This window comes from Salmo salar, chromosome ssa09 (genome assembly GCF_905237065.1).
Source record: "Salmo salar chromosome ssa09, Ssal_v3.1, whole genome shotgun sequence".
Taxonomy (NCBI): Eukaryota; Metazoa; Chordata; class Actinopteri; order Salmoniformes; family Salmonidae; genus Salmo; species Salmo salar.
Window position 1 is genome coordinate 14123878 of NC_059450.1, and position 13732 is coordinate 14137609.

The following is a 13732-nucleotide window of genomic DNA, read 5'->3' on the forward strand; positions in this document are numbered from 1 at the left end:
ATCACTCCCCGAATGCAGAATGGTGGACAGCATTCCATTGTAGATACGTGTGCAACATCAGGGGTGTTTTAAGAGGAGCGAAATGTTCAGAAAGTAATTCAGCAATGTTGAAGATTAATCCAGTACCTAGAGAAACACTTTTCACATCAATCAATACAATAGTCGTCTACACTATTCACTTACATTTTTATCTTCTATGTTCGGGAACTTTCAACCACCTAAGCCCTTGCCAAGTGAAAATGGCTGGTCATGGGAATTTTTCACCACAAGAGGACGCTGTGTTTGTTCCAAGATAGCTGACCAGCATCTTCTGGCTTTATTATACCATCTTAGCCCACAAGAGGGTGTATCAGATTACATTTTCCTGTCTTCAAAGTTGACTGAGGAATCATACGGAATAATAATAAAACATACTGCCATTCTACAGAATCTATTGTTTCCCCACGGCATATGTTTAGTTACCCTGGTCATGCCAACTTTGCCAACACTTTGAAGCCAGTCTCTTTTGTTAATGATTTACTGGTACGGTGACGTTGGGTAAACTGTGCAGAAAGGTGTGCTACAACATTCAGTCTATGAGCCATGAATTGGGAATGAACCAGGGATGATTTTAATTCATGGGACATCATGCATGAATGGTGTTGATTATTAATTTGTTTTCTGCAAAATGATGCTGAGTTTGCAAGACTTCCACAGAGAAAGCATCCAGCGCAGATGCATTCTCTTCGTGTCTACGTGAAGATGTCTGGCAGAGCATGATATCTCACATACGCAGCTTGATATGAAAAGATCTGAAAGGATGACAATACATATGAATGCTAATTGCTTTCATTAGTTAAATAATGGATATTCACTATTACATAGGCCTATCCAATGCAACAACTATGCACTATAAGTTCATTTAAAGACCACAGAAACCATTAACAATTTTGCAGTTTGCAGACTCTTGACACAAAGCCAAGGCCCAAACCAACCAGCTCCAACCTGTCTGGAGTCTTTCTCTGTTACATTTACATTTGAGTCATTTAGCAGACGCTCTTATCCAGAGCAACTTACAGTTAGTGCATTCATCTTAAAATAGCTAGGTGGGACAACCACATATCACATGCATAGAAAGTACATTTTTCCTCAATCATGTAGCTATCAGTAGAATCAGAGCTAGAAAGGGGGGTGGGGAGGGGGGTCAAGTGCAAGTGCTGGTTAAGTGTTCTTTTTTGATTTATTTTTGTAAAAAAATGGGGGGGGGGGTCGAGGTGAGGAAGAAGATTATTTAGGGTAATGCTTGAGGAGGTTTTTCAGATGTTTTCGGGAAGATGGGCAGGGACTCTGCTGTCCTAGCTTCAGGGGGAAGCTGGTTCCACCATTGAGGTGCCAGGACAGAGAAGAGCTTGGACTGGGCTGAGCAGGAGCGGACCTTCTGTAGGGGTGGGAGGGCCAAGAGACCTGAGGTGGCAGAACGGAGTGCTCGGTTAGGAGTGTTGGGTTTGAGCATAGCCTGAAGGTAGGGAGGGGCAGTTCCTCTTGTTACGCCATGCCAACTGATGTAACCCACATAGTACAGAGCTGTGGAGATAGAGCGTCTTCAGATCAGGCACAATTTTGTATAACAAGAGGAACCGGGTAGACGCGTAGAAAAAAAAGGTGCTTTCTAAAACCGGCTGTCCCATAGGAGAACCCTTTGACAAACCCTTGTTGGTTCCAGGTAGAACCCTTTTGGCTCCAAGTAGAACCGTTTTAGCTTCCATGTAGAACCCTTTCCACAGAGGGTTCTACATGGAACCCAAAATGGTTCTACCTGGAACCAAAAAGGGTTATCCTATGGGGACAGCAGAAGAAGCTATTTGGAACATTGTTTTCTAAGAGTGTAACATTAACAGTTTCAATAAGTTTTCCTGTAACACCAGCATTAATGTAACTGTTGTACAATGTTTTAGACATATTGGAAGTTCAATGAACTGTTGTGCAATACCGTTGGTCACTCCCACTAGTTTCCTGGGCATGTTCACATGATACACTTACAATGGCAACACAAGCATGGCTGTTTTGTCAAAAAGGCAGTGTATCAGGCACGCACACACACACACACACACACACACACACACACACACACACACACACACACACACACACAGGACAGCTTGGCACAGCTTGCAGCTTGGCACAGCTTGCAACTTGGCACAGTGCGATGCCATGACAATGCCAACTTGCCTAGGTTTTCAAAACAGTCACATGAATCGCATCACTCATCACACAGAAACAAACACACAAACATGTTTTAATAAACATACACATGGAAAAAAACATGTGGACGCTGTGGGACTTCATAAAGTCAAACAAGGGATGGAGGAAAGTCAAGGCCTGACTCAAACACTATTCTACAAGTTATGAGTGGGGCTGGCTGGGTGACTCACCAGTGGCTATTGATGAAAGATACGTTTGTTTTTGCCAGGCCCAATCTAATGCAAACTCCAAAACACACTTAAACGGCTCTGGTTTGGACAGCAGCTTACAATGGTAGCTGAATGATGCATGTGTTTCCGTTTAATAGACAGAGAATATGAACATTAAACATTATATAGCACTCTGTGCACATACTGTACATTGCGCAACGATGCATAGTTTAGCAGAAAGCTGAAAGACAGAGCTTTTGTCCAGAATAGCAATGTACTATATGAGTTTCAGGGCTCCAGACTAACTTCTTCAGTTGGTTGCACCAGCCCATGATTTGATGACACCAATTATTTTTTTGCTATGCTTTATTAAGAGGTTTAATAGACTTCTGAAGTGGCATTCAATGTCATGATTCAAGATATTTTGAGGTGCAACCTAAAATCCAGGGAATTTTCCGGGGAGGTTTTAATAACGTTCTGAGAATGGAAATAACAGGTTATTTGAAGGTAATTAAATAATGTTCTGAGAACATGTTTCAATAAGAATTTTAACAACACTGCTAGCTTAGTTTGGGTTAACTGTTTTGAACTCAAAGCACAGATAGAAATGTATTTGCTTGGGCATTAATCATGCAAACACATTTATTTTTTTACTGTGGCATGTGAGATTCAAACCTATGATCTTCTTCTGTTCTCTATCCATGGAATAAGTCCACTGCTCCACCAGGATGGGGCTAGCATGCCATGTTTTTATAACTCATACAAAGCTGTTTATTTGAGTCTATTCAAACAGACCCTATTTCAAAGGAAACAAGCGATCATTAAGACCAGGTGTGGCCAATGTGTGGGCGCGGCAAACACAGCTGAACACACTTAACAACACAGAGGATAGAGAGAGTTTTGTTGACTCTGAGAACAGTGTACAGTATATGTTTTTAAATAACATTTTTAGAACTCTCTTGTTTTCTTGTTGTTTTTTATGGAAAGTTTTCTTAATGTTCTCAGAACAATTTGAGAACAGTACTTTAAATACAACCATGAAGAAACCTGTAGGAAACGTACCCACAGAAGAACGTTGTTTCTTAACTTTCTTAGAACAATGAGAACATCACTTTAGATAGAACCATGACGAAACCTGTAGGAAACGTTATGCTGAAATATTGAAATTCTCACAGAAGAACATTGTTTCTTTACGTTCTCTGACCCCAATGTCAAAGAAGTTGGAGAACATTCTTAGAACATTACCAACATTTTATCAAATGTAACCATGTTTGAACTTTTAGGAAACGTTCTGTTAAAGTAATGAAATAACAAGAAAATGATATTATTTTCTCAAGTTCCTTCAATGTGCTGAGAATGTTCCAAAGCCAAGCAACTATCCTGCAAAATAACTCTAGGATAACCACACTCTAGCCTAAAATATAGGACGTTTGGAGTGAGGTGAGCATGTAGAATGTGCAGCTCAGTTCGATGCGACTAATAAAAAATGTTACTCGCGCAGTTAGGACTTAATTGTCACAGTCACGGTTGAGTGATTTCGGACAAAATTGAAGCAATACAACAGTTCTTGGGATAACTGTTGGCGGCAGAGAAATTAGACTGGTTCTTAGTAAAACCAAGGGAGAAGGGCTAGGAAACACGTCTCGTTCAAACAGGCAGGTCGGTATGTTGCAATAAGTCCTGTATTCACTGCAGCACAACAAAGATAGCTTTATTTCCCCAGAAGATGACTGGTTTCAGCGTGATCCTCAGGTCTTTATTGAATAACACTCTGTGGGTCTGTGTGTATACAGTACGTACGGTATGGGATCTTGTCTTTGTATATACAGTGCGTGTGTTCAGGGGGGGTGAGGTTCAAAGCAGGGTTATGTTTGCATTTTAGTCCTCTAGAAAGACTGTGTTTGCCCAAAAGAAGCTAGAGTACTTATTGACTTCTAACCAGTCCCCTCAAACAACAGAAACACTCCCTCCCTCCACACACTCCATCACACATTACATTAATATCCTGCTACTGTGCATGGTTTGCAGAATGATAGGAACTGTATTGACAGGGTCAATAGTCTTTCGAAGGTCATGCGCGCATGTGCGCACACACACACAGACACGCACAAATAACAGGATGTGCAGCACACGCACACACACCTATAATACGCGGGCCCAGATTGCATTGTATTGGCTTTGGATGTAAAAATAACAAGAGTTACACCTTTAATGTTAAGTGCTATATACCAAAGTCAGATCATTGTCACATGCCCCCTGCTAATCTGGCATTTTAACTAGCTAAAGCTGAATCTGGGTCAGTTGTAACAGTTTGTATGTCTAGTCTCAGACTGTACCAGCCACAGACCAATAGACTGTCACAGGTTATCTAAACTTAAACTTTGCAGGTGACAGTCACTTATTCACGTCTAGTTGAACCTGGAGCACCAAATTGCTGCATACATACCGTAGAGACAGACTGCATTCACACCCCCTCGCCTTGTTCATAACAGGCACAAACATGCGTTCTCTGTCTTAATATTGTTCACATTCTGATTGTGCCCACGTTTTCAGAAAAGTGTCTACACATGGCATGAAGATGTGTCTCTTATCTGTCCACTGTATCGCGTTGTGACCAGATTTCGTAGTCTCCCTAAATGCAAAATATTTGACGGATATTTTTTCTAAATTATATTTCTTTATTTTAAGACTTGATGTCATAAGTCAGTAGTGCGCCGCCACCTGTCAATGATTTTAGATGATGGGATAATGATGAATGGTTAAATGGTTTCACTGCCCAAATCTGTCTACACCTGTAAAATATCCAGTCACAATGTGTGCTCGACTACTTCCTGGGGAGGCCAGGAAGATCTGATCACAATCAGATCACAATGCGTCTTTTAAACGTCTACAGCTGTCTAAAAATGCGGGGACAATCAGTATGTGGACAAGATCAGGGCAAAGGACACATGTTAGAATCAGGTATAAATGGGGCTCCTGATGTTACTCTAGAATGGAAACAATGAAGCCAGGTGGGATGGAGGGTCTTCAGCCTCAGAAGGCCTTCTTTAATTATCATACCAATCAAAGTCCTCCGAACTTGACAGAAAGGCCTGTCTCAAAGTGGAGAAAACACTACCTGTCAATAACACCCAGTCAAGTATTCACATAAGCCCACGCACACACGAGAGTCACAGCAAAGCTGGATACCTTCCATGTTTTACAATCCCTTGTCTAGGCATCAGGAGCAGCGACACTTTTGAGGGTTGGGCTGGGGAAATGTAACCACTCTGAAATGTAACCACTCTGAATGAACACACACACACACACACACACACACACACACACACACACACACACACACACACACACACACACACACACACACACACACACACACACACACACACACACACACACACGTTTTACTATCCTTGTGGGGACCAAACAATTGATTCAAAATCCTATTTTCCCTAACCCCTAAACCTTAACCCTAACCAGAACCCTAACTCCTTACCCTAACCCTAATTGTAACCCTAACCCTAATTGTAACCCATAACCTAAAATAGTATTTTGCGAAATGTCCCCACTTCTCAGATTTGTCCATGTTTTACTATCCTTGTAAAGGACTTCTGAACATCACAAGGATAGTAAAACCAAAATCACACATAAAAATTTGCCCGTGATGTTCCCAATCCCCTGCGTATGCCAACAGCTTGCATAGTATTTTAGAGAGTGACAGCTAGGTCAGCTGCCTATGTGTCAAAACGAAAGTTTAAATTACAAATGTGTGTGTAATGGCATGGTGTTGTACACTTCCATTGAAGTAGTCTCATAGGCCTATACTTATAATCTTGTGAATATATGTCACGGACTGCACGGAGAAGGATTGCGCGTCCCTGTCTTGCCGTCCTGGAGCAAGAGGCGATGATCCACCATCTCGGCGCCGCCATGAACCGCGTTGTCCAAATCATGGACCGCTGGGAGAGACAGGGAGTTCCTCCAGCGCCTCCCCCAGCACAACAGGGGCCTCCACTACTCACTCCCCCTGCACCCGGTTCCAGTGGGATTCACCTCACCCTACCCGGGGAGAACGATGGGACGGCTGCCCGCTGCCAGGGGTTCCTACTGCAGTTGGATTTATACCTGGCAACCGTCCACCCGGCTCCTTCGGGCCGTGAGAGGGTGTCCTCCCTCGTCTCATGCCTCTCGGGGAAAGCCCTGGAGTGGCCCGGAGATGCGGTGTTGGAGCATTTTCCACCTACGGCAGGGGACGAGGAGCGCACAGGAGTTCGCTTTGGACTTTTGAACCCTGGCCTCCGGAGCGGGATGGAACGACAGGGCCCTAATCAACCACTATCGCTGCAGTTTGCGTAAGGATGTCCGTCGAGAGTTGGGCTGCAGGGACACCATCCTTACCTTCGACCAGCTGGTGGACCTGTCCATTCGGCTGGATAACCTGCTGGCTACCCACGGACGTCCAGATCGGGGTCTGTTGGTTCCATCCCCCAGCACCACCGCTCCGATGCCCATGGAGTTGGGAGGTGCTGCGCTCAGGGAGACTGGAGGAGGTTCCATCTCGTGCACCATCTGTGGCCGCAGAGGTCACACTGCCTGTCGGTGCCGGGTTGGTTCCTCTGGGGGTCGAGGCAGCAGGCAGGGCGCTCTGGCATCACCTCAGGTGAGAAAGCACCATTCTCACCCAGAGCCCTCTGTTACACACATGTTTTTGTTCGTCACTTTTCTTGAGTTTTCCCCGCATTCCCAGCATAAGGTGCTCGTCGATTCAGGTGTTTAGGGATCCCCATCGTTCCTGTGGATTCACCCTTCCCAGTTCACACCTTAGATAGTCAAACATTAGGGTCAGGGTTGATTAGGGAGGCCACCGCTCCTCTGGGCATGGTGACGCAGGGGGGTCACACGGAGAGAATCAGTCTCTTTCTCATTGACTCTCCTGCGTTTCCCGTGGTGCTAGGCCTACCCTGGTTAGCCTGTCATGACCCCACTATTTCATGGCTACGGAGGGCTCTCACGGGGTGGTCGCAAGAGTGTTCTGGGAGGTGTTTAGGGGTTTCCGTAGGTGCTACTACGGTGGAAAGTCCAGACCAGGTCTCCACCATGCGCATTCCCCCCGAATATGCTGATTTGGCTCTCGCCTTCTCCAAAAAGAAGGCGACTCAATTACCACCCTATCGACGGGGGGATTGTGCAATAAATCTCCTGGTAGATGCTGCACTTCCCAGGAGTCACGTGTATCCTCTGTCACAGGCGGAGACGGTGGCTATGGAAACATATGTCTCCGAATCCCTGCGTCAGGGGTACATTCGGTCCTCCACTTCCCCCGCCTCCTTGAGTTTCTTTTTTTGTGAAGAAGAAGGAGGGAGGTCTGCGCCCGTGTATTGATTATCGAGGTCTTAATTACAGTTACCCCGCTACCTCTTATCGCCACGGCGATTGAGTCAATTCACTGGGCGCGCTTCTTCACCAAACTTGATCTCAGGAGTGCTTACAACCTGGTGCGTATCAGGGAGGGAAACGAGTGGAAGATGGCGTTCAGTACAACCTCAGGGCATTATGAGTACCTCGTCATGCCGTACGGATTGATGAATGCTCCATCAGTCTTCCAAGCCTTTGTAGATGAGATTTTCAGGGACCTGCACGGGCAGCATGTAGTGGTGTATATTGATGTCATTCTGATATACTCCGCTACACATGCCGAGCATGTGTCCCTGGTGCGCAAGGTGCTTGGTCGACTGTTGGAGCATGACCTATACGCCAAGGCTGAGAAATGTCTGGAGATGGAGAGTGACCGCATCTCAGTCGTGCGTAATTGGCCGACTCCCACCACGGTAAAGGAGGTGCAGCGGTTTCTAGGGTTTGCCAATTACTACCGGAGGTTTATCGGGGTTTTGGTCAGGTAACGGCTCCCATTACCTCACTGCTGAAAGGGGGACCGGTATGTTTGCAGTGGTCAGCTGAGGCAGACAGGGCCTTTGGTCACCTGAGGGCTCTGTTTACCTTGGCTCCCGTGCTGGCCCATCCAGATCCCTCTTTGGCATTCATAGTGGAGGTGGACGCATCTGAGGCTGGGATAGGAGCAGTGCTCTCGCAGCGCTCGGGTATGCCCCCGAAGCTCCGCCCCTGTGCCTTCTTCTTGAGGAAGCTCAGCCCGGCGGAGCGAAACTATGACGTGAAGGACCGGGAGCTGTTGGCTGCCGTCAAGGCTTTGAAGGCGTGGAGACATTGGCTTGAGGGGGCTAAACACCCTTTTCTCATCTGGACTGACCACCGCAATCTGGAGTACATCTGGGCGGCGAGGAGACTGAACCCTCGCCAGGCAAGGTGGGCCATGGTTTTCACCCGTTTTGTTTTCACACTTTCTTAAACAGACCAGGTTCCCAGAACTGTAAGGCAGACGCACTGTCCCGGCTGTATGACACAGAGGAGTGGCCCATGGATCCCACCCCCATACTCCCGGCCTCCTGCTACGGGGTGCCTGAGGACATAGTGTCTGATCGGGGTCCCCAGTTCACTTCTAGGGTCTGGAGGGTGTTCATGGAACGTCTGGGGGTCTCGATCAGCCTTACCTTGGGTTTTCACCCCGAGAGTAATGGGCAGGTGGAGAGAGTAAACCAGGGTGTGGTTAGGTTTCTTAGGTCTTATTGCCAGGACCGGCCGGGGGAGTGGGCAGCGTTCGTGCCCTGGGAAGAGATGGCCCAGAACTCGCTCCGCCACTCCTCCACTAACCTCTCTCCCTTCCAGTGCATACTGGGGTATCAGCCGGTTCTGGCTCTTTGGCATCAGAGTCAGACCGAGGCTCCTGCAGTGGACGACTGGTTCCGGCGCGCGGAGGAAACATGTGACGCCGCCCATGTTCACCTTCAGCGCGCCGTGCTGCGCCAGAAAGCCGGCGCAAACCGTCACTGCAGTGAGGCCCCGGTGTTTGCACCGGGGGACCGGGTCTGGCTCTCGACCCGAAACCTGCCCCTCCGCCTGCCCTGCCGGAAGCTGGGTCCGTGGTTTGTGGGGCCATTTAAAGTCCTGAGGAGACTGAACGAGGTGAGTTACAGGTTACAACTTCCCCCAGATTACCGTATTAACCCCTCGTTCCATGTGTCTCTCCTCAGGCCGGTGGTGGCTGGCCCACTCCAGGAGTCTGAGGTGCGGGAGGTTCCGGTTCCATTCGATCCATACTGGATTCGAGACGTCGGGCGAGGGGCCTTCAGTACCTCGTGGACTGGGAGGGGTATGGTCCGGAGGAGAGATGCTGGGTTCCGGTGGAGGACGTGTTGGACCCTTCAATGCTGCGGGAGTTCCACCGTCTCTGTCCGGATCGCCCTGCACCTCGCCCTCCTGGTCGTCCCCGAGACCGGTGTCGGCGCGCTGCTGGAGCCGCGCGTCAAGGGGGGGGTACTGTCACGACTTCCACCAAAGTTGTTTCCTCTCCTTGTCCGGGCGGTGTTCGGCGCTCGGCGTCACCGGTCTTCTAGCCATCGTCGATCCACTTTTCATTTTCCAATTGTTTTGGCTTGTTTTCTTACACACCTGGTTTCCATTTCCCTCATTAATTGTTGTGTATTTAACCCTCTGCTCCCCCCCATGTCCTTGTGTGGAATTGTTTGTTTGTAAGTGCTTGTACTCTATGTTACTGGTGCGCGTCGGATTTTGTACCCATGTAGGTTATTTTGTTTTGTCGTGGGTTTTTGTATTAAACTGCTCTGGCTATTACCTACTTCTGCTCTGCTGCGTCTGACTTCACTGCCACCAGTTCCACAACCCTTACAAATGGACAATATGCCCCTGTTTTGGGATAACATCCTTGAACATCCTTGAAAACATCACCGATAGATGGATACGTGAAAGGAGATTTTACGCTAGGCTACCAACCAAGTCATGTCAGATAAGTGATTATTTCTTTATTGATCATTGATCTAATAGATCAATATTTAGATCAGTGATTATTTCAAGAAAGGGAGAATCCATCCAGTTTGAAGTTGCCAGGGGGAAACTTGGTGTGTGTGTGGTGTGTGTGTGTGTGTGTGTGTGTGTGTGTGTGTGTGTGCATGAGTGCGTGTGTGTGTGCATGAGTGCGTGTGCAGCGACGCCTGTTTAAACAAGTGTATCAGATCATTAGATTGATGACCATTTGTTTGTTTTGCCCCTACGTTTTACCCCCCCCCCCCATACACACACAGCTGCATACACACACAACCCACCCACCTCTACCTATGTAACTACACATACTCAAAATACCTCATCCAAGTCCGTGTGGTTCCCCCTTCTGAAAAGACCAGGGTTGGGGAGTAATGGTTCCAAAAAAACGGTAACTGTAATCCGTTATGTTAAAAAATCTTTGACACTTAAGTTTGTTCCACCTGAGCAAGTCTGACCACAAGTCAGAGACCACTATGACGACACACCAAATGTGTTTGATGGACCGCGGGAAAAGAGCACGAATAGGCTTTTGTAGGCTACAGTCCAAGCTATGCCTTCCAATGGTGCGACTGCTGTCGGCATCCAAAGATTATCCAACTTGAACAAATGCTTGGAGGTAAGGATGACAGCAGTGTAGTCTACGGCGATATGGATAACACTTACTATTTATATCATAGCGCATTGATGTGAATCAGACTGCTGATCTCTCATTTAGCTATTTAAGCTTTACAGATTGTGGTTGTTGTGGATGGCTGTTCACAAACCTGAATGTGTATTTCAACCCAATAACGGGTGAATTCAAGAAGTTTAAGATGCCTATCAATCATTGCTTTTGAAACTAGTAGAAAGCCAGTGAGTGAAAAAATGTGCTTGTGCAACAGCTGCATGGTGCGGATCCAAGCCTATGGAATAAAAGTGGGGCTTTAATTGCTCAATCTAATTCATGCTTATACAAGAAAAAAATCCAAAGGCGTAATGGACACATGCTCAAACTTGCACACTTTTGATAGACTTAAAGGGGCAATCTGTAGCTGCTACATCCATTTTTGGACTTATAAATTATATCATGTATATGCATTGATTCTTGAAGAATAAAACGTATAAATGCCTCATGAGTTTAGTTCAACTGTCGCACTTCATGAGAACCTAAAATATAGGCTTGTTTTACTCCAATGTTTGCAAACATTGTAAATGTAACAAACACTGTGTAGCCTCATAACATGGTTAAAACAATCATTGTTATATCATGGATGGTCAGTCCTTGCATCCATAGCTCTGTCTATTAATCTGAGAATGGGTCTATTTTTACAGGCCCATTCCTCAGCCTTTTACCAAAACGACCGTTTTTTTTATTGTTTTATCTGAGGATTTGCCCTTTAAAACAGCTGCATATTATCAAGATATCAAAGTGTCACCAACAAAAAGGTAAACAACAGGCTTATAGCAGATGCAGCATATGGCATTCATTTTTCACATGTAAATAGCACTTTTCAGTAGTGCTCAAAGCATGTCATTCCATGAGCGCAGGATTTATTTTTCAACTCGAATCAGTCCTCCATGACAACAAAATCATAAACAACAGAGCATGGCTGGCTAATACGTCCTTAGTTTTGGGGTCATGCTCAGGTAAATCAATTTGGCTAATCTATACTTCCATATTTCTAAATCCTATTCTTGAAGATCAAGGGGTATAACATTTATTGGAATGACTGGAATTCTGATAGACCTTGGTTTTTAATGTAAAGATATACTTTAATCTTATTATTATATGTAGTAGAAAGCGATGTGTTAGAAGAAGCCTACATAACCAACCCATAAAGGAAAATGTAACATCCATATATGGCCAGCTATGTAAACTTTAACATTGATTTATCCTGCAATAGATGTCGTTCAATTGGTAACATACATTTTTTGTCTTCTTCTAATGCCACTTAAGGGGAAAGTAATCTAAAAGTAACAGAATGTAATCAGATTACGTTACTGAGTTCTGGTAATCCAAAGTTACGCTACTGATTACATAAATCAAATGTCTCTTCACTTGGCCCTAATTCGCTTCCGCACGTGAAAAATATAAAGTAATACAACCTTTTATTTTGGATGACGATTGGTAGGGTAAGACAGGTGTACTAAGCTGAATTTAATTGACCATTGAAAAGGAAAGCCTTGATTCATTGTCTCAAAATCAAGAGTTGGCCTTGACGAGATACAACAACATAACCTACAAAATACCCATCAGTGTCAGTAACAAACTGTAGGCTACGTCCGGCCTTGTCGGCACTGTGATTGTGTCAGTGAATATGTGTTGGGGATGGAGTGATGCCTAAAGCATCCATTTTACCTGGAGGTGTGGAGAGACATCTGTCAACATAGAGAAGTGTAGGGAGGGGAAACAATGAAGACCAGTAAAGCAGGGACCAACATACTGTCACTCAGAGGGATAGTTGTGATATGGTAACTGTGACCTTGCCATGACGCCTCAGTCATTGGGTTTAAATGGTTGTTAACTCTTTTCTGTATGTATTTTTAAATAAAGCATAAAGGAACTAGGCAAACAACACATTTCATTCAGGAGAACAAATTCAATAGGATCTCGCAACCTTGGTTCCGGTTCATATCATGCACATTCTATTTCATTGCAGACAAGTGCTCACTGCAGACAAGTTTTTAAGGTTTCTAGTTCTCTAGACTCCAGAACCAGTCAGCCATGACAGTTCAATTCCAAACACATCTCCCAACCCTTTGGAAAGCACTGGGCGGTATGCTTTACACATCTTGAGCTCATGGAGACTGTCCCACTGTCCACTGTCCCACTTCCTCATTCCCACTCCTCGCAACTCCACTCACTCACTCACTCACTCACTCACTCACTCACTCACTCACTCACTCACTCACTCACTCACTCACTCACTCACTCACTCACTCCTCCCACCCATCCCTCACTCCAACCTCACCCCATCCCCTTCCTCTTTTTGCTCCCTCTCTCCGACCTCACCCTCTACTCTGTCTCTACCTGCAGGGCCCTCTGTTACTCTCTCTTAATCCACTTAAACTCACACAAGCTCTCAATATGACAATGCTCAATACCTAGGATAGCACAGACAAGCCTCCCCTCAACCTTTGCCATGACCGATTAGAGTTTTTAATTGTACTTTTTTATGCTTTTGACAACAGTCCTTCATGCTCTCCACTGACAGGCCTTGTGCCATATGTAAGAGTTTTACAGAACCTCCCCCTGGGAGTGAAGTAGGGCCAACACCGGTTTAGGAATCCTGACAGAAATACTGTCTGTCAGTAGGGGATGATGTCAAAAGGGCTGATATGGACAGAATGGTGAATCAATGTCTTATCTAATGGTCCTAAAGTAGGGAACTATTTGTCAAAGCTTTGCTTGCTAAGTGCATTCCACTGGAGTGACTCTGATGATCTAG

At 45.7% G+C, this 13732-nt stretch overlaps 1 protein-coding gene across 2 annotated transcripts in view; it reads right to left on the reverse strand.

Annotated features, from left to right (window-relative positions):
• Window positions 1–13732, reverse strand: part of crybg1a (crystallin beta-gamma domain containing 1a) — a 59510-nt gene that overhangs the window by 37215 nt on the left and 8563 nt on the right. Inside the window, exon 1 of one of the 2 annotated variants that reach the window (XM_014210300.2) lies at window positions 184–200. The exons of the other annotated variant lie outside the window; for it this stretch is intronic. Coding sequence (XP_014065775.2) covers window positions 184–185 — 2 coding nt within the window. The 5' untranslated portion in view covers window positions 186–200. Of the gene's footprint in view, window positions 1–183; window positions 201–13732 lie in introns of those variants that run through there. 2 annotated transcript variants of the gene reach the window in all.